The sequence below is a fragment of the Pungitius pungitius genome, chromosome 1, assembly GCF_949316345.1.
Source record: "Pungitius pungitius chromosome 1, fPunPun2.1, whole genome shotgun sequence".
NCBI lineage: Eukaryota > Metazoa > Chordata > Actinopteri > Perciformes > Gasterosteidae > Pungitius > Pungitius pungitius.
The window spans coordinates 15,914,108-15,938,795 of NC_084900.1; the positions used below are offsets into that span (position 1 = coordinate 15,914,108).

The 24,688-nt window shown below is 50.9% G+C and overlaps 1 protein-coding gene across 2 annotated transcripts in view; it reads right to left on the bottom strand.

The window, feature by feature from the left end:
• The window catches only part of fgd (faciogenital dysplasia), a 35,627-nt gene extending 17,141 nt beyond the window's left edge, over positions 1-18,486 (bottom strand). The window contains exon 1 of one of the 2 annotated variants that reach the window (XM_037478238.2): positions 18,219-18,486. In XM_037478238.2, coding sequence (XP_037334135.2) covers positions 18,219-18,240 — 22 coding nt within the window. In that variant the 5' untranslated portion in view covers positions 18,241-18,486. Of the gene's footprint in view, positions 1-7,036; positions 7,149-18,218 lie in introns of those variants that run through there. The other variant, XM_037478236.2, reaches the window with a different exon arrangement.
• Between the last annotated feature and the right edge of the window lie 6,202 nt (positions 18,487-24,688).

The window sequence follows — 24,688 nt, forward strand, 5'->3', positions numbered from 1 at the left end:
ACAATCAGCAGGCCTCCCTGGAGGAGTCATCCACGCTCCCACTAGCGCACACACGCACACACACACACACACACACACACACTGTGTGTGTTATCGTAACCAGTCATGTTGTGTGGAGCCTTCGGACGGGGGGTTGTGTTGCTCTAGCTTAGCCAGTGTCACGGCGTCCCCGGGGCTGGGGTGTCCGGGAAGGGGGGGAAGGGGTGGGGGGGGGGGGGGGGGGGGGTTGGTAAGTCATCTTGTTGGGTCCGTCCTCCTGCTCTAATTCAGGTCAGCGGGCACAGCGGGCTCACAGAACTCACTCCCACGGTGGAGTGGGAGGGAGCTCCCACAGATAGGGCCCTGCGGTTTGGAAGGTGGTGGTGGCGGGGGGGTGTAGAACGCGGAGACACGACTCTCCGCGGGTGGGAAACGAGGGCGGGGGAGGCCGCACACGGAGCCGACGGAGATGAAGTGCAGCAGAGTGGTTTTTCTTTAGATAGTCCGAGGCGTGAGAGAGACGAGTCGCGATAGCAAACGCGCACTTTAAATACAGAGGGGAGAAAATAGGCCCATCGGGTTCCAGCTCCCGTAATGACACGCTGTGGATGTGGAGAAAGCTGCACATGCGGGAAGTGGAGTCCCAGTGGAGTCCTAAACTGAATCAAGTCCCCCTAGAAAGGACTCTCCTTCACTGCCCCAGAGAAAACAAGACAATCGCCATGGCAACAATGCTGATCTATAGTGCTAATAAAGAAGGCAGGTCACAGTGAGCAATAGAAAACTGCAATGATGACCTTTTCTTTTTTTTTTGGCCAACCCCCAAAGTGGTGATCCTATTTAGGAGTCCATGTAGGAAACCTCTAACCTGGGACCCATTTCGTTGAGGCGCCTCACTGCAAGTAACACAACAGCATGCTTCACATTCATCATCATCATCATCACCATCATCAGGCACTGTAGTTAACAGTGGCCTCTCTAACCCACGGCCCCCCCCCCCTCGCGACCACAAACGCTTCAAGAAGGACGTTTATGAGGCCGAGTGTGAAGAAGTGAGTGTTTGTCTGGATGCAGCCGCCCAGAGCGCCACTGTAAACCAAGGCAGCCGCGGATCGGCAATTAGTGCAACGCACACACACACACACGCACACGCACATTAACACACACACGGAGGAACAAGGGGGTTTACAGACCTGCCCGTGAGGATGACTGCCCAACTGTCCCAGAAACTACTGAAGCCTGCAGCAGCAGCAGCAGCAGCTCTCAATGGCGGCTTTCACGCGCCGCAAAAACAACCCAAAACCAACGGAGGTTTGTGCACAATGATCAGGACCGGGGTCCATCTCCACCCCCCCCCCCCCCCCCTCCTCCCCCCGCTTCACTGAACACCGTCACTCTCTAACCGTGGCTGCTGGAAAGATAGAAACAACACTCCCAGCTTGTTCCATCCCCGCTGGGGGAGGGGGGGGGGGACGACAAAAGCTTTGAAATAGACATTTCAAAACAGATTCCAATCATTCCCTGTCCGGAGAAGGCCATATTGTGATGAGGATTATGCGGTTTAATCTCCTGCGTGGAGGCTGGAGCGCTCCTCATGCCGCCCGGGGGGCCCTCTGAGGTGTGAACGCATTGATTGTTTTACCATATATTGATTGGTGGGATTAAACCCATCGTCGAGGTGGACAGGGCCGGTTAAAAGAAAATCTCCATACGGATGACAATGCGAGTGATTGTTTGCTGACTGGTGGATGGTTGTGATGTTGAATGATGTTGTTGCGTCTCCGTGAAGGGAACCACTCAACACACACACACACACACACACACACAATGAAATGCATGAACTCACACGTGCGGTTTCCCCGACCACTCAACCCGCGTCAACGTTTTTACCGCGAAGCAGAAAAACATCACGAATCCTTCACTTTACCCCAATAAAACGCAGGGAGAACATTTCACAGCCAATCAAATGGCCATAATCACACCGCCAGCAGCAGCCGTGCAGGGAGAGCACGTCCAATGAATGCAGCTTTTCTTATTTTCTTGGGGAAAAAGGGCTGTTTGTGCTGCGAGGGGAAGAAGGTAAAGTGTCTAGACATCTTGAGCAGCTGATGATTATTCAAACCACTGAATGACCCACCAGCCATTTGTTAAAACAATTCTTCTCGACGAGAGAAAACCATCGTCACTGCTTGAAGGAGATTTCACTCTGGGACGTCGGTTCTGGACGGCGTTCCGTTGGACACTTTGGCGAGACGGAACTATTTCAGCAATGCTTCCTCCCACGGCTTTTCCTGCAAGCGCATGAAAGCCCTCGTCTATCCGCACCGAGCCCGTGCCTCCTCTTCCTCAGAGCCCTGGAGGCGGGGAGAGGAAGGGTGCCCACCCCGCTGCGTCCGCTCCGGGCGTGCAGGATGCATGTCAGCATGCGGAGGGGAGTGTCCGCGAGGCCCGCTGACAGGCGAAGTGTCCCCCCCCCCCTCCCCCGAGCGACGCGCAGCCCGGCCCAGTGCAGGTCGGCGCCGTCCACATTAGGGCCGGGTGAGGAGTGTCCCCCCCCCCGCCCGCTCCGCCCGTCCTGATACACACTGGACTCACAACACACACACAGAGACAAAAAGGTCACAGAGGCGTTTTTTCGTTTTTCTTTTCGAAATGTCACTTTGCTCCTAAAATGACAACGTCAGCAATGGAGGGTTGGGGGGGGGAGCCTTTTCAGGACGAGGTGTGTGGAGGGAAGGGTTAGCAAAGACGGGAGAGGACGAAGCCAAGACATGCCCAGAAAACACACACACACACACACACACATAGGGGGACAAGGAGCGGCCTGTTATAGAAGCCAGGTGTACACTAGACGGACTAATAAAGGCTCCTATTTCCTCCCTAATGGCTGCAGTATTTCCCGTTACAGAGCTGGGAGACGTGTGCGTGAACCCACACAGGAGACGGTGGGACCGCCGCGCGCGCGCAGGGCGCCGTTCTCGTCGCTCAAAAACCCCAAAACAGAGAAGCCGTCCTCCGGGGCAAACTGTCCTCGGAGCTGGAGCACATCTGCCCTGAAGGGATTAAGTAGAACATTTCAGCACCCTTGTCGATTTAATCCAGCCGACATCAATTCACAGACAACAGATTTTCTCCTTCTGGAATCAAATCTGAAGTCGTTACAGTCTATCGTTTACTTCCTGCTTCAAAACCCACACACCAGACATCGAAGAATATTTTATTATCGATTGTTGATGACACGCCTTCAAATCTTTGGTGTTTACCAAGGAATGTCATAAATGTCTTGGAAACAAGTCATACAGCCCAAAAAAGCATTAAATCAGTTAAATACTCTGAGCTGACTACGACCATGAAGACTGATTGGCTGACTCATCGACTCTAGTTTATTAGTTCATTAAGTGAGATAACTTTGCATACAAATAAAACAAAAAAACCCATTAAAACTCCCCATTAGCACCATTTGTGTAGCTAAACAAATCTCCGTGAGCTCCTAGCCACCTTGAATAGGCCCCACCCTTTTTTTTTCAAAATAAAAGCCAAACGCTACAGCTATTTGTCATAAAATCTAGGAGGGTGGCAGCATGATTATCTTCCACGAGTCACAGCCCTCGTCGGATTTCTGCAGGGAAGCAGAATGGCCTGCGGCGGGCCGCTCTTCCCACCTGTCATCTGTCACCTGCGCTGCCCGCAGCAGATTGCATCTCAAGGAGGTCTGAAGGTTATGGGAAGGTAATGCCGAAGAGGGCCCAATTACAGGGCTGTCTCTACCGCTGGTTCTTTGGGGCGCGCCAACGATCCACCAAGGACGTGTAGAGAGAGCTGTTCCTCCTCCCCCAGGGGAGATGTACAATCAATGCATCCGTGCTGCTGAGTCCCAGTGGGCCTCCGCGCAGTAACTGCTGTATATCTAGACATAAATGCAAGAAAATGCACACTGTCTTTTTCTCTCCTGTTTCCACATCGCCCCCCAGGTTCTGCTACCGAAACCCCCCCCCCACCACCAGTTACGCTCTGTGACCCACAAAGCCGGGAGAGAACCAAAGAAGGGCTGGATATGACCTTTTATGGTGGTCCCCAGTTACTGAAAGCCGCTCCATGTGTGCACAGGTACCGACTCTCCGCTTTACGAGGAGACAATAAAGTCGTCCCCCGAGGTTTGTATGCAGGAACGGAACAAGAAGAAGAAGAAAAACCCACGTGCGCTCCCACTTTGGCCTGCAGCGGAGCTTCGTTAAACATCTTGTTACTGGTCTCTGGAAGCCGTCCCTCGTCCACGGCAGCAGGACACAACTACAAAGACAGCTCTTTTGAAGTGTTCTAACCCCCCTGAAGGACGCCTTCAAAAGATGTCAGATGTTACTCATTGGTCGATCTCGCCGTTGCGTGCCATTCCCCCCCCCCCCCTCAACAAAAGACAACACACACACGCCTCACCGGAGACGAGAGAGCTCCTAACCCTTTCCGACTGACTGCCCCGGACCCAACGGAGAACCAAAAGAGGGGGCACGCACTGACCTGTCGCGTCCGACCTGACGAAAAGGTCCAAATGGAACTTGCAGTAATCAAAAAGGTATAAAACAAAACACACACAGAGAGGGAGAGCCGGTGTGGAAGCAGCGGCTTCTGATCCACCATGACCTTGTTGGTTGCTGTAATCGACGTGCCAATACACCACAGGAAATGCCATCCAGCTCCGGAGTGGAGGAAGACCCCAGGTGCCCAGGCTGGAGAGGAAGTTGTGGGTGTAATTACCAGCACCAGCAATAACCGAGGTGACTGCGGAGACCCCGGCATCTGTTTTTGCATTTGGCTTTAGTCAGCAAACCGAGCAACTTCCTACCTCCTGATCCAGCGAGAGGAATGGAAGGAAAACCACTTTGAGGAGAAAGACTCGGAAGGAAGCGCCAAGAGCCGTCGTAGCCGTCGTCTCGACCAACAACTGCCACAGAATTCCTACCCGCGCGGCTTCAGACACGCCACCTGCGTTAAATACTTGCGGACGCTGCGGGATAAAGATATCCCCCCCCCCCCTCCCCCTTTGGCTCTCTCTTGAAGAAGTAAACCTGTCCAGACGCAGGAAACATGAGGGTGAAACGTGACTCACTGCTTCTTCCACTGCCCAGGGGGCTCTCGGAGCTTTGCCTTCCACGCCAGGTTACTGTGCGAGTCTCTGTGTGTGCGTGGGCCTTGGCGAGCGCCGGCGGTGAGACTGCTCACGTTTAGCGAGTCAAACCAACCCTTGAAGCACCGCGCATTTCGAGCACCGACACGCTTTGGAAAACCAGAGGCCTTTGAATTCTAAGACTCCGGTGAGGTGAACACACGCTGTTCAGTTAAAGGGACAGTTCACCGGAAAAATCTAGTTTTTTTTTTATTCATCAACCTAGATCGTCTTGGGGGGATAACGAATGTGGAGCCTTCTGTCCGATGGAATGAGACCATGTGGCGCTCGGCAAGAAAAAAACCCATTTTGGAAAATTCAACGGCAAGGTCTTTTTTTGGAGAAATCATGACCCGGTTACTCACCGTGATCCGCCAACCACATCTCAGAAAACCACTCACACAAACACAATCTAGACGAACAAGTAGCACAACAAGGTTTTTCGGAGTGAGCTGTCCCTTTAAGATAATTTGTCTGTGTGAACCCCCCTCCCCCCTCTGTACTGTGGTGTCATTCTCAATCCTTTTCCATGTGGTCTGTCTGTGACTACCCATCCATATGGTTACGTAAAATGACCCCGCTTCAAGGACGACAGCAGCAGCTACCAGCGCCGACTTGGATGTTCAAAAGGTCGCCGTTTAATTACACTTAAGAAATAAATCCGTCTAATGGCCGCGGATGATGTCGCCGCACGGGAGGCCCGTTTCCTCCTCTAATACTCTCACCGATCTAAGAGGATCAGACCGCTCTCTGACGCCAGCGGAGCCCCGAAACGATCCAGGAAACGTAAGCGGTGGTGCGACCTCTGCATAGATGTCAGCCGCCCCCCCCCTGCCCCCCGCCGGCGGCGGCTGCTTGGCTCAGCACCATCGCATCGATCAGGGGTCAAAGGGTCCTTGATTGGAGTCTCGCGGGGTCTCTAGGCAATGCCACAGTGTCGGCCACACACCCGGGCCCTCGGCCTGACTCACGCAGCTGCTGCTGCCGGTCGTCATGGAAACACTCCGCGCTCGCGAAGACAACTCCCTAACTCGCTAAATTATAGTGTGCCTGAAAAAAGAAAGAAAGAAAGAAAGAAAGAAAAAAAAAAAAAGACTGCACTCAACTGAATACTAAATTAGCGTTGCCGAATGTCCGTCAAAACACAGGAGTGGTGACTGTGTTGGGGTCTTTGAATCAGACAGGGGGGCACGTGATGACATCATCGCGCTCCTGGTGGTCACCGCTGCTGTGTCACGTGCACCTCGACGTAAGAGTTGTAAAATGGTCAGAGGGAAAATAGTGCGAGTGCTGTTTTATCAGAGAGACGGAGCAGGGGGCGGGGGGGCGATGAACTGAAAAAATATTGGCGGCTGTTCCCGTTACATTACTCGCGCGCTCTCGCTGTGGCGTGGACGAGGGAGAAAAGCAAACAAACTACAGCCCAAAAATAAAAAATACAATAACCCCCCCCCCCCCCACACACACACCCACACACACACACACACACACACCCACACCCACCCCCACTGCACATTCTCAATAAAACATGCCGAGCGACATGTATATTTCAGAGGGTAGCGGGAATTAGCCCACATTCAACAGACAGCTGCGAGCCCACCCAGATGGAGTTTTTTTTCGGGGGGGGGTTCAGACGACAACACGGCAGCACCTGCTGCATCCAAACCCCTGAATAAGAACCGAAGCGAAGGCCACAGGGGCCACGCATCTCCGAGCGGAACGCGCGCCTGTGATTCGGAGAGGAGGGAAGCGCCGTTAGTTCACTCACCGGCTGAACTCAGCTCGCCATCTGCCCCCCCCACGTGGCGCTCTCTGTTCTCCCCCCGCCCCTCTGCCCCCGAGTCCTCGGACGCCGACGCAGAGGAGCAGCCACCGGGACGAGTCAGTAGTTCTCACCGGGAGAGACGGCACGAGTCCGCTGCTGCTGCTGCTGCTGCTGCTGCTGCTGCTCCTGTTCCCTCATCGAGTCTCTCCACCCACCACCACGCTGCCTCTCTCCTCCTCCTCCTCCCCCTCCCCTCCTCCACCTCTCCCTCCTCCCCTCACACTCTACAAACGCAAGGCCGCTGCCCCCAGAAGAGGAAAGAAAAAGACGAAGAGGGGGAAGAAAAAAAAAAAAAAAGGGCTCCTCCTGTCCTCCGTCTCCCCGTCCTGATCCCCGGCGACCATTCAGAGCAGCGGACCCAACAATGCCGCCGCCGCCGCTGTGAAAGGAAAAACCCAGGAGCCGTTCTCAGCCAGCAATAATGCTGCTCCACCGTCACCATGGAAACTAATGACGGCCCGCCGGAGGGAGGGGGAGGAGGGAAAGGCGAGAGTAAAGTGAGAGAGGAGTGGAGGGGCGGGGGGAGAAGTGGCTGAATGAAAGATGGGGGAAGTGTGTGTAAGTATCGGGCCCGAGCAGTTGTTCCGTGTGTGTGTGTGTGTGTGTGTGTGTGTGTGTGTGTGTGTGTGTGTGTGATACTAAATGAGAGAACTGGAGAGGATTGAAGGCGTTGGAGGAATTCTTTGCAGACTAATTATCCCCATTATCCAATAATGGTTTTTGTGTATTCATTTCCTTCCAGTGACGTAAAACCCACCTTTAAGAGGCTGACATGTGCAAAGATAAGCAGTCAATCAACTGACCTGTCAGTATAGTACACACTTTAATGTAAATAACACAAAACAGAGACATTATTATTGTTATATATCGACCGGCCGCTCCAATGGGAGCCGAAGGGTTTCGACTGATCAATCGCTAATTCTGATTGCTGAAAATAATTTGTTGATCTGACGTGTAAATAATAAATGGTGTCTCGTCCCTCGGGGGAGTCACACAGTCCCTGGGGGGGGGGGGGGGGGGTACGTCCGTGTCTCTGTGCCACTTCCCCCCACAGACATGTGGATCACAAAAGCTGCCGGGATGACGCGCCCAAGCTGCTCTGGCCCTCTTCATATGCACATATAATTATAACCCCCCCACCTCCCCTCTCCATATCTCCCGGTCCCCCCCCCCCCCCCCTCAATAGTTGCAGTGACACTGGCTTGAAAGACGGGGCCCGACACCCCCGCCTCTGAACCCACACACACACAAACGCCACCAATAACCATGGAAACACTGCTGGAATATCCCCAGTGCCTGAACGGTAGCAGGGCTCGAAATGTGTGTGTGGAAGGGGGGGGGGGGGGTAGGGGGGTGGGGGCTGCGTTCAATTCAGATTCAGTTGAAAGCGTTGAAACGGGCCCACGTGGATCCTCTTGTCGGAGCGACTGACATCACGAACCCCCGAGTCACGCTCCCCGCAGCGTGCGCGGGGGGGGGGGGGGGGGGAATCGGTGGCGCAGACGTGCCAACGGGGGGAAAGCAAAGGGAGCCCGATAGAAGTGGGGATAGGAGCCTTCGTGGGCGATCTAACGAGGCTCCTTTGCACCAAAGCAGGAATGTGAGCTGTGGTTTTACGGAGGAATGTTGAGCCTCTCGCCATCTTGTCATCGTGTTTTAGCACTGGGGCCCAAAAGTGTAGCCTGTCCCAAACGCTGGCCCCGGCTCAGCTCTTCTGCCCCCTTCTGTCGCCCTTTTAGGGCTCTCACTAATTACAACGCCGATCGCCCTCCATCTGTGGGATTATTCTCAGCCGTGATAATGGCGGCCGACACTGGTCCGGATCTCCCCCGCCTCGCCGGGCATGTGTCACACATCTGAGATCCCCCACATCACATGGAAAACACCACTCAGTGAAGGACAAAAAAAGAAGGTGGGTTTTTTTTTTAATGCAAAATAGAAGGTCAGACATTTTGCGCCAGAAAAGAAACACAGAAATAGCCGCATTGATTCCACGACAGCAATTAGAGACTTATTCACAAGAATGCAACTCGGCTTGAACGTCTTCCAAGGTCCAGTCTGAATAGTTTCAGAGGTTTGATCTCGTCCCGGCTGCCCTGCAGGGACGCCGAGGACTCGGCCCGGTTCGGATCAGAGGGGAACCATGAATGTGGATGAACTATTTTCCTGTTTGTTTGTTTCCCCTCTTTTTTAAGTGACTCGGATCAACGGGTGGCCTGCCGCTGAAAGCCGGAAGCAGGACACGAGGGGCTGTTGTCATGGAGACAATTCACATTCCACAGCGTGTTGACCCAACTCCAGGATTCCCCCCCCCCCCCAAAAAAAAGACAAAACATGACAAACCACACGGGCCGCATGCTGATGAATAATTCCACACACAGAAGAGCTTAAGCTGTGAAAATGAACAACGTCACACGCGTCTCCGAAGGGTCCTTGAGAGCCGGCGAGACACAACATGCCCACAGACCTCTGCGGGAGGCCCCGGCTCGCGCTGCCCCCGCCCCCCCGGGGAGTCACACTGTGCAGGATTCAGGAGAAGGATCCATTAGAGCTTTGAGGAGCACACGCTCGGCCATGAACGGAGAATCTCGTGCGTCCTGGAGTAAGCTGCTCGAGTATTGACCCCGACACTCGTTCGCCATCTCCTCCCACGCGACAATCAAAGAGACGTTTCAAATTGCTCCAACTAGCGCCACTCCTCCCTCTCTGAGGAGTCAGCGCCTTGGCTTTAAAGAAGGAGTCATTAATATTTCACCCAGAGGAGAATCTTTTAATTCATTATTAATATTTCCCCCCTATCGGCTGGAGCAGAGAGGTCTTGTAACCCACGTATCAGCTTCATGCCTCCACACACACACACACACACACACACACACACACACACACACACACACACACACACACACACACACACACACACACACACACACACACACACACACACACACACACACACACACACACACACACACACACACACACACACACGATCAGACTACAGAGGGGTCGCGCCCTGAAGAACATTTACAGAGTACCTCCCTCTTCACAACTGGATTATCTATTCTCCGAAATAAAATAAAAAAAAGGGCATGTGGTTACTTTTTTATTATTTATGATATTATGAGAATCTGGACCATATTGCACAACCCATTGAAGCACATCTTACTGCAGGAAGCTGCCAAAATAAAGATGGATGAAGACGGATGAAAGAGCCAAAGAGCGTCCCAGCGGCATGTATCCTTGTATCCTTCCCTCACCTGTGTGCTCCGAACACATTAGCATGTAGATATTTTGTGTCTAATAATAAAATTGAAAACTTCTTAATACATTATATTCTTGTGTTTGCCTTTGGAGACTCGCTTGAAGAAATGTGTGTGGGTTTTTTTTCGACCGACATCAAAGTGCAAAGGGCCCCGTTCCTTTGGATGGTGCCTCGTGTCCTTCCAGCGTGGCCATGGAAGGTGTGATGGACGCAAACATCCCTGTGATGATTGGGATGAAAATCAAAAAGGTGTGACTGTGTGTGTGTGTGTGTGTGTGTGTGTGTGTGTGTGTGTGTGTGTGTGTGTGTGTGTGTGTGTGTGTGTGTGTGTGTGTGTTGGTCATCTGATGAGCTGCAGGCTCATCTCTCCCTGCAGCGTCCAGATGGCCTGTGATTATGTTCGGCTCAGTGGAGATTACTGTGCAGCGCGGACAGAAAGGGAAACAGAGAGAGTCAAAAATAAATGGTTCACATGGGGCACGGAACGGGAAATATGAGGCGGCTCAAAGACGAGGAGGCGAGAGCGGTGAACGCACACGAACACCTCCGTCAGCACGGAAACATCAGGCCTCTGAGCGGCGTATCACTTCTCCTCTTAATTCCCCTCGTCGCGCAGAACGCCGGCAACCAAATGGGAAAGCTCAGGTTCCGTTAAACAGCGCCGCCCTTAAGTGGCCGAAGGTATGTAGGAGTGTGCATGCTCCTGTTGGGGATCACACACACACACACACACACACACACACACACACACACACACACACACACACACACACACACACACACACACAGTGACTGGACGTGATGGATCACACACCCAAAAGAGCAACGTGAAAAAAAATTCATCAACGCTTCACCGAACCAACATGAGGAGGGGGAGGGGGGGCGGGGCGGTCCGCTCCCAGGGCGTAGCACGCGTGTCCTCATTTGTAGCACATGCACAGAGAACACTGCTACGCGGCCTCTTTGGAAAACGCACCGTCGGCTGATTTCAGGCTGGCAGAAAGGAGCCCAAAAGCTTCCAGTTACGAGTCAAAGGCGAAAACCACTGAAAACAACAGTAGTGCTTCTGTTAATGCTCCCACCGGATGGGAAACAACAACAATGCCCCCCCCCCCGGCCAGCGTCATTTGGAGAAGGCCACACGCTACCTGCTGTGATGGGAACGAAGCCGCTGTGGTTACTGAGTGCTTTGTCTAGATGTTTACTTCTTCTTTTATCGCTACCTGAGGTCGGACAGACGAAGCGGCGCAGCCATGAAGCCGGAACCCGGTGTGTGGATGTGTGTCAGTGTGTGTGTGTGTGCGAGCCTAATGTGACTCATCATTCATCTCCGAAGAGCCGCAAAGTGAGAGATGACAGTTTAACAACCTACAATACATGCATTCCATATTCCATGGATGTTTTTGGAAGAGGCCATTTAGCTTCAGGCCCAGCGAGCGGATCGAGGAAGCAGCACACACCCACACACACACGCACACACACACACGCACACGCACACGCATCACACAGATGCCGGGTGGCCTGAGGTGGTTTGTTGTTTTATCAGATTTTGACCCTTAAGGGTCGACCTGAGTCTCGTTAGCGGACGAGAGAAGGGCCCGAAGGAAGACGCCGCGCATCGGGAACAGGATCCACCTGTGTGGAAGTAGCTCTCATCTCCTCGTTCCACGCAGGGCGCGCCACGGGAAGGGGGGGGGGGGCGAAGTGGCCGTGGAAGGTCACAGGTTCAAATCCCGCAGGGCTGCAGTTTCTGCGCCCAAAAAAAAGAGAAGAAAAGTCCGCGCCTCGCTTCCCGTGAGACGGTGCGATCTGGTTTCACGCCGTCACGCGGGAGAAAGGAGGAGAGGCGGCCTGCCGTTGCCACGGTGACCTTCAGCGTGAAGCACTTTGAGGTCTCCCGAAGTGGAGAGAGGCCAAAAACAACACCACTCATCAGCAGCTGCTGTCAAAAGGCCTTTCAGAATAAAAAGGGCTCAGAAGAGGTTAACCCCTCAAACCAAGCGAACCCTCACCATCTCCACTAAGGTGCACCGCTTCCAACCAGGGACAGTGTGTTCATGAGAAATGAGGTTCTGTTGCCATTCTGACTCACACCACTGCCTTTAATCGATCGATCGCTAAAAAGCCGAAGAAGCTCTTTTTCTCATTTCAGCCGCTGGTTTGAATAAAGAACTCAACGGGAGTAGCGTGACGGGGCCCTCTAGTGGTGCATTCACTGCGGCACACTCTGCAAAGAAGTAGTGCAGCACAGCGATTCCCTTTTTGGAAAACATGAGCGATAAAAGCAGCTTGTGACGTAATGAAAAAAAAAAAAAAAGATTTGGTTTGCAGGGCGAAGAGGACAAGCTGTTACATCACGAGTCAGCATTTCATGAAAAGAGAACACTCAAAGGGTTCAGATAAAGTGGCTTTGAATCATAACACTGACATCAGAATCTCATTGAAAAACACCAAACACACACACTGAATTAATACGACTCGCAGCAGCGGGCAGCGACGGAGGGAAACCCACGACTCGGGAGACACGGCGGGCGCAAACAACGCGTCTTTCACGCCGCGCGGCGCCTCGTGACGCCATGAAGGAGAGGCCTGTTTCACCAGGAGCTGGACCGTGTCAGGCCAAGACTGGTGCTGTGAAGAAGAAGAGCAGAAAGTCTCCTGCTGACCGCCAGGCCGCCGACTCAGTGTGTGTGTGTCAGTGTGTGGGTCAGTGTGTGTCGTCCCTCTATGGAGTGTGAAGTTCAAGAAAAAATAAATAAGGAAAAAAAAGAATGTCAGAAATGCCGCGCTGGTGTTCAACGGCAAAACCTTGTTGCTTTGTCCGCCTTTTTTCCGCCAGAGAGGAAGAGGAAGGGGGAAGACAATGGTTAATGACAACGGAAGGGCCGAGCAGAGGGGGGGGGGGGGGGGGGGGGGGGAGAGACCCAGGGGAGGGAGGAGAGGGAGGAGAACTCAGCACAGAACTCCTTTGTCGGGCAGCAATCAGCCGGAGCAGAAGGACAGCATTACGGCCGCGCCAGGTGAGCGAAGGGAAGGGGGGGGGGGTGGTGGGGGGGGGGGGGGAATGGGATACATTTAGCTGGAAGATATGCAGTCAAAAAGGAAAAGCACGTACACAGCCGAGAGGAGGACGCTCCGCTGCGTTACTGCTGATGACCGCCGCACGCCACATCCACTTCTGGATCGATTTCCCGTCGGATGCGCTTCCGACCGGTTCTAAGAATCGAGTTCTGGATATTTGAGATGGGTAATCGATTTCAAATTGGCATGCGAGAAGGCAGCTGCAAGCGGAGACAGCTTCGATATAACAAGTTACATATTTACAGTAATCGCTGGCTGACAAACGGAAACATACAAGTTCATCTCATAAACTTATATATTTTGTATACCTCTGTGTATCAAATTACTTTCTTCAGTTTCTTCCAATGATCCTCCCTTCAAATATTTCAAATTAGATTTACAGGTCGACAGGTTCTGTAACAATTAAAAAAACAGAGTGAGACAAACAACAATGTGACCTTGTCAAGCAAATATGATTCTTTTATTCAGAGAAATCTATGGAAAAAGATTGCTGCCTGGAAAATAATAAATAACACATTTACACGGTGACTGTTGGGACACTAAAGCCCCATCGTAGATTTTAGGAACTTACATCAGTATTTTACGGATCGCATGAAAAAAGGCCAAAACCAACAACGCAGTAGTCCATCCCTCAATTATTTTGGACTTTCGCCCGATAGATCCTACCAAAGATATCAATGTTTAAAAGTGAATATATGACCTGTGGCCTTTGCTTCTGTATCGTGGGACTGAATTAATGCATCTGAGAAAATAAAAAATTCTAAATCTCACAAAGCAACCAGCGACGTATGCAGGCGATCTGCTGGAAGCCGGTGTGTCAGGAGCCTGTTAGCCTGTTAGCCTGTTAGCCAAACCCACCAGGGACTGTTTACCTGCCCATTCGGGCCATAAAAGCTGTGAACCAGACTGCTTAGCTGATGCTAACCTAGAGGTGACTCCCACCTGGCTCTTACCCCTCCCGCCTCCCCCCTTCCAGATCCCCCTGCCTCACCCCAGTGTGCACAGGAAGCGCCTCCTCTTCTGATGATCAGAGAGGAAAAACACAATGCCTTCAGTGTGCTAGAAGGGAACTCTACTCATAAAATGTGCACACATATACACACACACACACACAAAAAGGAGAGAATTAGAATGGAACATGCTTTTACTATTAAGGCTTGTTCTTTTTTTTTTCCATATGACTTTCCCAGGAAAACTCCCCCTCAGCGGGGTGGGTCTGATGCAGGAGCGGCTGCAGAGGACACCCAGAGAGCGGTGGAGAAAGTGACCTCCACGCACATCGCCTTTTAAGCCCCATGACCTTTCCCTCCGTCACATTTATTGCATTTAAAAAAAAAAAAGTTCCCCTGATTTGCATGTGGCTCTCACTCACACACACAAACACACACACTCACACCGCCGGCTCCATCCACAGGGCCGACATGAGTTCATTTAGTCTCCCTTTACTGGGTGACACGCAAGTGATTCTCTTCGTTTCTAGAAGACCTCAACAGTTGGTACCATTTAGGAAAACTTCCGCCTTCTGTCAGTGTGTGTGTGTGTGTGTGTGTGTGTGTGTGTGTCAGCCAGATTCTTTTATACTCCAGTATAAACATATTGTGCAGGAAGGAGTGCAGCTCCCGAACAGAAACATCCTAATACCAGATACTTTCAAGTATTATTTCACAACACTGGAGCTCGGGTTCCAACAACTGCCTGAGAGCGGACCTCTTTCCCTTCAACTCTCCTCACTCTCTGTGTGTGTGTGTGTGTGTGTGTGTGTGTTCAGTCCACCCTCTCGTGTCACTTCTGGTTCCAAAGAAATCCAGCTGGCCGACGAAGAAAAAAAAACGCTGAACCCACGAGGACCTCGGAACCGCCGTCCGCAGACGGATGGGTGGTGTTGAAGTGACTCAACTTGAACAAACAAATAAATAAATCTTGGGCGCTAAAGGTAACGGGCGTGGTGAAACCGCCAGGCTGCCACAATGATCCTAAATATTACTAATAGTACACAACAACAATGGATCCTTAAATGCAACAATAATCACAGCGGCACGTTTCCAAACACACCTCTGGGTGACTCAGCGACCTGTTTAACGGGAGAACGACACCCTCATCGCAAAACCAGGTCGCCTTCAGGAATGATTTGGGCCTTCGGACCGGAGCCCCGAAAAAAAGAGAGAAAAACTACCACCAAATCATCTGCAAATATGAAGCGTTATCTCCAGCAAAGAGGGACTTCCGGCTGTTCAACACAAACACTCTGACAACAATAACGGATCTCACACACACACACACACACACACACACACACACACACACACAGAGCACTACTCAAAGCCTTAGCAACAGCAGCATTTACACATGACCACTGTTTGGGGAAATCAATGTGACACTCGGGGCGGGAGATGTGCCTGGAACGGAGTCACGCCGTCTCTCTCACAGAAATATGGACACACACACACACACACACACACACACAGAGTTGTCGAGTGACTGGTGCGTTGGTCACTATTTGGGGTGAAAAGCGGGTTTAATGCAAAACGAATGAAAAAGCACCCCGTTTTGAAGTTAGCTATTTAAAACTACTGAGGGATTCCACTGTGCTAAATGTAGAGCTCTTTATCCAGCTACAGGATCCAGTGCTTTGTTTAATAGCTGCGTGGAGTCACTCGTCCTTGATAAGATAAAACTACTGATTCATACAAGATGTACGAGCTCTTAGGAACTGTTGAAACCATTAGACACTTTTTATAATGCCAAGATTGGCTTAAATCAATTTGGGGGTTTTGGGGAAAATAGTAAATGCATTGTGGGTGAAAAGCTAGATACCTTGAATCTGGAGAAGAAAAAAAAATAGATTTCCCAGATTTCCCAGGGGTCCTGTGTAATTTGAAAGGGAACGAAAGGCAAGTGGAAAACATGCGTCTACCGTCGCCGCCACATCGACTCCTTCCATGGAAAGTAAAACTACACGGCTGCGCACTTAGGTGCACTTCTGTTTCTCGCCGCTTCTCACCGCTCAGCACAGGTCTCGAGTAAACTAATTCCAGCCTCGCCGCGTCCACGGACCCCTCCATCAGAGCCAAAGGACAAAAGGATCTGGGTAACCTCGTCCTCTCGGACGCCGTGTTTATCCAACTCGGAGGGGAGGTGTTTACGTTGGGCCCCCAGGCAGCTTTTGTTAATAATAAATAACCCTAAAACAGCCAGCCAGAGGAGCGTCAATGGCCGCCACGCAAAGACCACCGCTGTCCTGCATCTGTAGGATGGGGGGGTGGGGTGGTGGTGGTGGTGGTGGTGGTGGGGGGGGGGGGGGGGGTCTGGAGTTTGTCAGCAGAGAAGTTCACGGAGTTGGGAAAGAGAGTCCCGGGGGAATGCCGTCCATCCATCCCAGCACCGCGGTTTGTTTGTCATGCGGTTTATTTGGAATAGATTCTCGGATGATTAGAAACGACCCCCCCCCACCTCATCGTAAACACCAAAACAAGACTTAGAGAGCGTGCACGCTGCTGCCATGTGGAAAGAATACAGTTGAGGGGGAACTTCAGAAATAATTAAATGTATTTCATTCATGAGTGTTGCGGGATGAAAGGGGGAGGGGGGCAGGGGGGGCATAGGGGCCAGAGAGATTGATCTTGGACAGTGAGGGAGAGAAAGAGCAAACTACAACAACAAAAAGCCAGCCGGCGAGGCCTTGGGAAGCAGTGTGTGTGCGTGGGAGAGAAGCGATGCACCGCTGGACTGCCGGAAAAAAAAGTCAGCCAGGAGGACGATCGATTCCTCCCCCGAGCCTCCCAACAAACACGCTCCTCTCTCTGTAGCTCACCTCTGCTGCAGCCTGATATCATCCCATCAGCGCTTCACCCCCCCCCCCCCCCCACCCACCCTTCTTTGTCTGCATGCTAGCACTTTATTTCAGAGGCCTCTGTGAGAGAGATCTTGAGATTTAGCAGAATTTTCCGAGGAGTTACAGTAGCTCTTTGTGGTTCGCTGATATGAGGAAATATAAAGAAAAGGCAACATGCCAGAGATCTAGAGAGCAGGAGAAACACCACACGCGCTGCCCCCCTCCCCCTCTACCACCTCCCCCTCATGAAACCAAGATGGACAGAACTTTCATAAAGAGAAAAAGAAAAACTCTGCGTTAAGAGATGCGCCTCCTTCAGAAAATATCTGCAAGGAGGCCAGAGGAGACACACACACACACACACACACACAGATGGACTGACAGACAGACTCTCTAATCTCATGAGCTTTGCATCAAAGGCACACACTCTCTCTCCTTCACACAAATCCCATTCTACACAGGGACAAGGTGGCCACACACCCCCCCCCCCCCCACATAAAACACACACACACACACACACACACACACACACACACACACACACACACACACACACACACACACACACACAAAAGACACAGAGATGAACAAACACACACAGCAGGGAGGAGGATGAATGACACATCTTCCAAAAATCAAATCTAACAGTCTGAGACTTGGGTCTCAGGTCACCTATTTACTGTGTGTGTGTGGGGAGGGGGGGGGGTTAGGGTGAGAGTCGTGTGTGTTTGGGGGCGGGGGGGTAAGGGTACGGGTCGTGTGTGTGTTGGGCGGCGGCGTCCCTCTCTCTGGCTCCACGGTTTGACTCCTCAGCTCCTCTCTCCGAGCCAAAAGCAACTCTTTACGTTCCGAGAGGGGGGGTCCGGAGGGGAACGGGCGGGGGGGGGGGTGTCCGGCCTGCAGCTGCCCCCGGTGACAGCTGGCAATAGCATTTCGGAACCCTAACCCTTGCGCCCCCGGAGCCACTCGGAAGCAGAACTTAAGCAAACCGCGGAGTCGTTCTTTTCGAGGCAGGAGGACGAAGAGGAGGAAGAGGAGGAAGAGCCGCCGTTATTAAAAGCGAACCGTTCACACTCACCAGCAGCCGGGCCCCCCTGCATCGTGCGCAAAGTTCCGCTCCGCTCTTTCTCCGCTGAATCCGTCTCCTTCGAGGAGAAACTCCAGCGTATCCGAGGGAGTAGGGGGGGAGGGAGGAAAGGAGGGAGGAAAGGAGGGAGGGGGCTCAGCCAGAGGAGCGTCTCCACTCCTGGTCTCCCGGTCCGCTACGAGCAAAAATACTAAACGCGCTCCACGGTCACTTCATTGTTTCCTCACGCACGCTGAGAAGACTTCACCCGGCTCATTTGGAGTGCGTGTGCGCGTGCGCGTGCGCTGCAGTGCTCCATGCAGCGCGTCCTCCTGACGCCCCCCCCCCCTCTCTCTCTCTCTCTCTGCCGAAACCCAACTCGCTCTTGTATGTCGCTTAAAAAAAAGAAAAGGAAAAGGAAGGAAGGGAAATGCGCGCTCCCGGCGCTGGGGGGCGAGCACGACAACCCCATCCATGGATGGCTAACGCTAGAATGAAAGATTGGGGTAAAGAGCAAGCTGATTTTAATCCTTTAACCCTTTAATATTTGTCCTACTGAGTTGATACTCGTGAGTCCATTCCGGGTCTTCTTCAAGTCCCCCCCCCCCTTTTCAGTGTTCAGTTATCTCACGTCCCGATAAAGCCCGGCGGCGCGGAAGCAGGACACGGGTTGTCACGTGGAGTCACGTAAAGGACGAGGCCTATTCCGAGAGATGGCTCTTCCACTAAGTGTCACCGCTCGTCTCCTAACTGATTATCTCCAGTCTGCGGTCCGCTGCCTCTTTGAGCTCTCTGTGCGTAACGAGGAGAGACCAAACCAGTGGTCCCCTCGGACGTCGCTTTTTTGGGGTCCAGGTCATGCAAAGTTCAATGTGTGACATTAGGATGCATTAGTCTTTAAATGAGGTGCAGTTCTTCAGCATTAGAGGTTGTTTACCATGGTAACTGTTGTTATCAGCATGTTACTCAGGACAGTTTTAAGCCTTTTTTAATTGGTACTCTTCTACTTCACTACATTTATTTACTGTCTTAGGCCACTACTTTACTTTGCCGGTTAACATTGTGCATTAAAAACACATGGCGTGACCAAATATGCATCGATAAAGATTACACGATATTTTAACAAAGGGTGCGGTTGGAGCAACTAGTCACGTTTCCGATGAGCTGTTTGCATTTCTGCCAAAAGAAAAGTGATTTCCTCTCCGGATTTCTTCAATGCTTCAGCTGTCTGACGTCCAAAGAAACACCAAGATTAGAGAAAAGTCCAAAACGTGAGTTAAAATGTGTGCAGCAGGTTTTTTAATTTGTCTTCTTTCTGACTCTCATTAGTCACCTTAGTAGTACCCAAAGACCCTTTGGATGGCTCGACCCCCTGAACCGGGGATGCTCCTCCACGTCTTCACACATCCTTTCAGCTTCTTTGCTACTTTCTAACCGTAAAAAAACACCTCTTTGAATGCAAAAACGTTTAATTGCAAAGTTCTTGTCTGAGTATCTTCTCCAGCTGTCCACCACCCCTCCCCTCGCCTCCCAAAGCCAGCCCCAATCTTTTGGAAACACTCGTTGACTCGTCCACGCACCATTAACCCCTCTGGAGGGGGGGGGGGGCGGCGCTGCACGCTTCTCATCTGCCCCCGGATAACCAGGAGGGCGGGGGGGGGGGGGGGGGTGGGGTGTCCCTGGTGATAACGCCTCCCTGTCTGGCTGCCCATCGGGCCCTTCGTTGACCCGATCCTCCCCTCCAATGAGCCGCGTCAATAAATCACCCCTCGCCTCGCCGAGTGCACGCTAATTGTTTAATGTGCAAAAACATGACTCTCATTTTGGAGACACCAGCGAATACGAGAAGTGGAACCCCCCCCCCCCCCCCCCCCTCCCCCCCCTCCCCGCCCCTTGGTGAAGAATTGTGAGCCTGTCATTGATTCTGAGTGTGTTTTTTTGTGGATGACTGCACCCGTGTTTCAAACTGACCGAAGTGGGCCCCCGTGTTCGTGCCTCCCCGGCCCTGTTGGCCCGTCCGAGGGCAGCCGAACTGCCCCCTGGGATACGTCCCCCCTCCAAGACGTGCGCCACAGAGAGAGTCGTCACGCACGCAGCTAACAGAGGAGGAATAACGTGAGGAAGGCATTCCTCACGTAGTCAGGTGTGAAAGTCGACACGGAGGAGTGTGAGAGGAGGCGCATTTTATCCTCAAAGTCAGACACCCTCGCCTGGGGGGGGGGGGTGCCAGTCGATATTCATTCCCTATTTTTTTACCCCAGGTGCAAATTGAAAGCTCGCTCTGATTCAATCAACGCCTCGTCTGCCTCGTCCGATACTGCCGAGGAGCGGGGAGGAGGGAGGTGGGGGGGGGGAGGAGGCCTCCTGACGCCCCGGGGTCCACCCGCCAGGCCACTGGTTCACGTCCCACGCCGCTCTGCTCCTCCAGGAGCCGTGTGCAAATGTGCGTTTATTGAGGAGAGGAACCCATGTGAGGCATGTGGGCTGATCAGCTGATCCGCAGGGTCACCGCCGACCAGCCCCCCTCCCCGTCCCCTTCGGGCGCCACGTGGACCCATCACATGACAGCGCGGGACGATGCTCATAAATAAAATTCTTTGTTCTTGTTGCAAAGACAAGCTCGGCTTCATTCTTTTAAAAGGGCCCGGGTCTTACCGTGAGGACAGTCCTACAGGGCCCCCAAGTGGTGAGACTTAACAGTGCACCGGGATTGATTCAAAACAGCTGCCGACACCCCCACCCCCCCCCCACCCACCCTGCATATTAATAGAGCGGGACTGGTGACATGCAGTGAATCCCACTGACCCATATTTCCAGTTGAGCCCAGGATGGAGAGGATGGAAGCACCAACAAAGCGACGTCCCCAGTGGCTTGACCTCCGCCTGCTACGCTGACAATCAGGGAGGCGTGTGGTTGAAGGCTGCGACCGGTTTAGTGTCTTATCTACTTTGGTTTATTGTTAATTGGAGCTTGTGTATTTTTCATCTTATTTACTTTAGCTTATTTTATTCTTATATTGCACCAATTCAAAGGCAATAAATTGGCTTCTGAATTGGACTCGATGGCAGCAGTGAAGCACTTAAGAGGTTAGAAAGTTATTATAGCAGAGATCCAACCATGTGGCACTGCATTGTGGGAAGTGTAGTATCCAACATTTTTTGGGGCTCGACCCAAAACTAGAGAGTAAATCAATTTGGCATATTCCAATATTTCCTTTGTTATTAACATCCAACCCTTTTCCTCCCATTGCAATGTTCATTTAGATTGAGGCAGAAGTTAATTTGCTTCATTTTTTTTTTTTTTTAAAGGGCACAGCGTCGGCCCCCAGAGGCCCGACAGGAAGTGCCGGGTGCACCAGAGGTCATAAGAAACCGGCTCTCACCGGCGCGTGGGAGGATCTCCAAAAAGGCAGCGAGAGGGGAAGGAAAGGAAAGGAGATGGGAAAGGCAGGTCCAAGAGTGGGGGGGTTGATGGGGGGAGGGGGGGGGGGGGGGAGAATGTTTTTGTGCATTGTGTGAAACGCGATCAGGTCCCGGAGCAGCTGGGAAGTTCCCTCTAACCTCGGCTTCCAGCTGGAGGAGCCGGTTAACCCTTCGTCTGCCGCTTCAAAGAACCACCAACGCAGGCTTTGCAACTGGAGTCACATTTATTGACTATTTTTTTTTTTTTTTTTTTTAGCCAGCATGACTACCTTTACACAGACGCTTTGCCTCTCGGCTGGAAAACAAACTAAACACTTTCACAGGATTAGTTCAGCAGTAATACATCAGACTTTACTCGTCTTCTTTTTTTTGTCCTCCCCAAAAAACAATTTTACACCCTGATAAAAAGTTTTACGTGTTTGTTTTCAATTCTGTGTAAAGGTCCCATGACTGGGGAAAACATGCATATGACATTTAGCTTTCATCAATATGTCACTAATCATAATGCACATTATTGATAGGAATACAGTACTGCATGACAATTCAAATAAATACCAACATACAGGTGAAGTCGTTATTTCATATAAAGATATCAAACTCTCATTATGGATCAATACTGAAACACAATATGACAATATAAAGTTTGCCCAGCTAATTGTATTATCACGACGCTCATCGCTTCCAGCAAACAGAAAACCTTTTTTTTTTTCCTTGTTTTTTCAAAATGTAAAAACGTCTGAATTGCACTTTTATTTCCTAGCTTCCATATTGGTAACTTTAAGGCCTCAACAAACAAGCGTTGGCTTTAATGGCACTATTCAAGCTTGTTGATGCTCGGTTTGTTTTCTGTTTCCTGAAAACATAATGCTCAAAGAGGATGTAAAAAAAACAATAATAATAAAAAAAACAGCAGACAAAAACTCAAGTTGGACAAACAAAGAGAAAATGCGCTCTCGTGCACACTTTTTCAACAATACTATGGATATCACATTACCTTCACCAAACAAAGCTTAGAGATGCGTCGATGTTTCCGATAATGCACCAAACTCCTGCAGGAGGCCAAAGGGATTTCATTTGGTTCCCAAAGTTCAATAAAAACACAAAAAACCCTTTCCATAATACCCCTGAATTTAACGAGTGGGACCACTGACCGCCACAATTCAACACAATTTCAGTTTTATTGAGCTAATTTAAAAAAGGTTCACATCACTCGTGCAGACGGGAAAAGGCCCGTTTGCACTTATTGCTGCTCAGTCACTTTGAACCCAAAGTCCTCACCTATTAAAAAAACACAAGTCTAGTCTACTGTTCTCCCTTGAAACAATGAAAGGCACTACTGGTCAGAAACGGAAACTGAACAAACCAAAAACGACACCCCCCTCCCCCCCCAGTCTCGATTCTTTTCGACCTAAACGGTGCACCAGGATTTGGCACAAAAAACCAAGAGAGAATGAAACAATTCCAATTTGGAATTTAATTGTTGCACTTGCAGAGAATTCTGGGGGTCAGTGGTCCCGTTTCAGTGAAACGCCCTCGGTAGGAAGTGAGTGAAAAAGCATATCATACCACTCAAATCCCCCCCCCCCCCGAAACACAACTTACCTATTTGAGTCAGGGCGTTGTCAAGTTTCATTGTGTTATTTCAAACTATTCCTAGGAATAATAAATACATGAAAAAAGCCCAGAATTTGATCACCCAGGATTTTTTCTCTTGTGAAGAAAATGGCAATAGAACAAACACAAAAAAAACACACCAAAAAGGTTAACAATACAATGTCGCAAAACAATAGAAAACATGATTATTGGATGGATAATCTTGAGGATAGAGTGGTGATAGCAGGTCTGTGGTCTGTGGAGGAGCCTTTAGAGTTAAACGGTTTGTTATTTAAGTCTTACATCCTATAATGAGTAACTCACAAACCATAGAACTAGCACGCTTTCCTAAAGGTTAATAATAGGTTATGATCTTATATAATGAAAGTGCACAGATTAAAAAAATAAAAACAACTAAAACAAAACAAAAAAAAAAGATGACACCAGACCCTGTCTTCTCATTGGATGAGGGAGATTAGCCAATTTTTCCTTAATTAATGTAACCCTTTCTTAAAAAAGGAATCACTGTTTTCCTTCTAACGTTTTTCTTCTTCAAGTCCAAATGAAGTTGAAGCCTTATCTCACCCCCCCTCCCCCCGGGTCAAAAAGAGCTCTTTTTTCATGAGCCATCTGAGTGAATGGAGAACGGGCTGACATGCAGTGATCATGTGATAAAACGTACGAAAGGGGACGTGGGAGGAGCCTGCAGCCGAGGTAGGAGGAGCTTTACAGAAAAGCCAGACATCGATTTTCAAACCACACGAGGCGACGTGGGAATTAATCTCCAAAAGGGAGGGGGGGGGGGGGGGTAATTTTGCTCCTCCACAGTGGGAGAGCCCCAGACATCTGGGTTTCTCCACCCGCATGTTTTGGCTTCCCCGTCTCCCCTCTGTGGAGCTGGTGCTCCACCCAAAAAGAAAAAAAAAGTCTCTGTTTCAGTCAGCGCAAAACTGAGAGAAAGAATGCATCACACTTGGAAGTGAAGCGACTGTCAAACGTACAGGTGAGTGACCTCACACAGGTGAGTGACCTCACGGCGGCCTCAAGGCTTCACGGATGCACTCTCAAGCAGGGTTGACTCCGCCTTAATTAAGCTCCCCCTCTTCACACCAGAGAGGGAGGAACACTGTGGTCGGATCCTGCAAGATTATAAACCTGAATCGTATTAAGAATATAGATTTTGATGTAGAAAACGCATAATTTGATCAACCTTGCAGGATCTCCTCATCAACCCTGCTTTCAGCACCATGAAGCGAACGCCGCGAGCAGTGCACGGATTTATTAAAAGCCCCACTTTTGTTTTTTCATTCCTATTTGCGTGACGCTAGCTTGCAAGGGTTTAAAGCTATAGTAGATACAAAAACACTAAGTCACTCGCTCCGTCCTCGCACACCAAAAAAAAATAATACCTACAACAAAAAAGACGCGAGGACCTGTCATATAAACGCTGATACACACACACACACA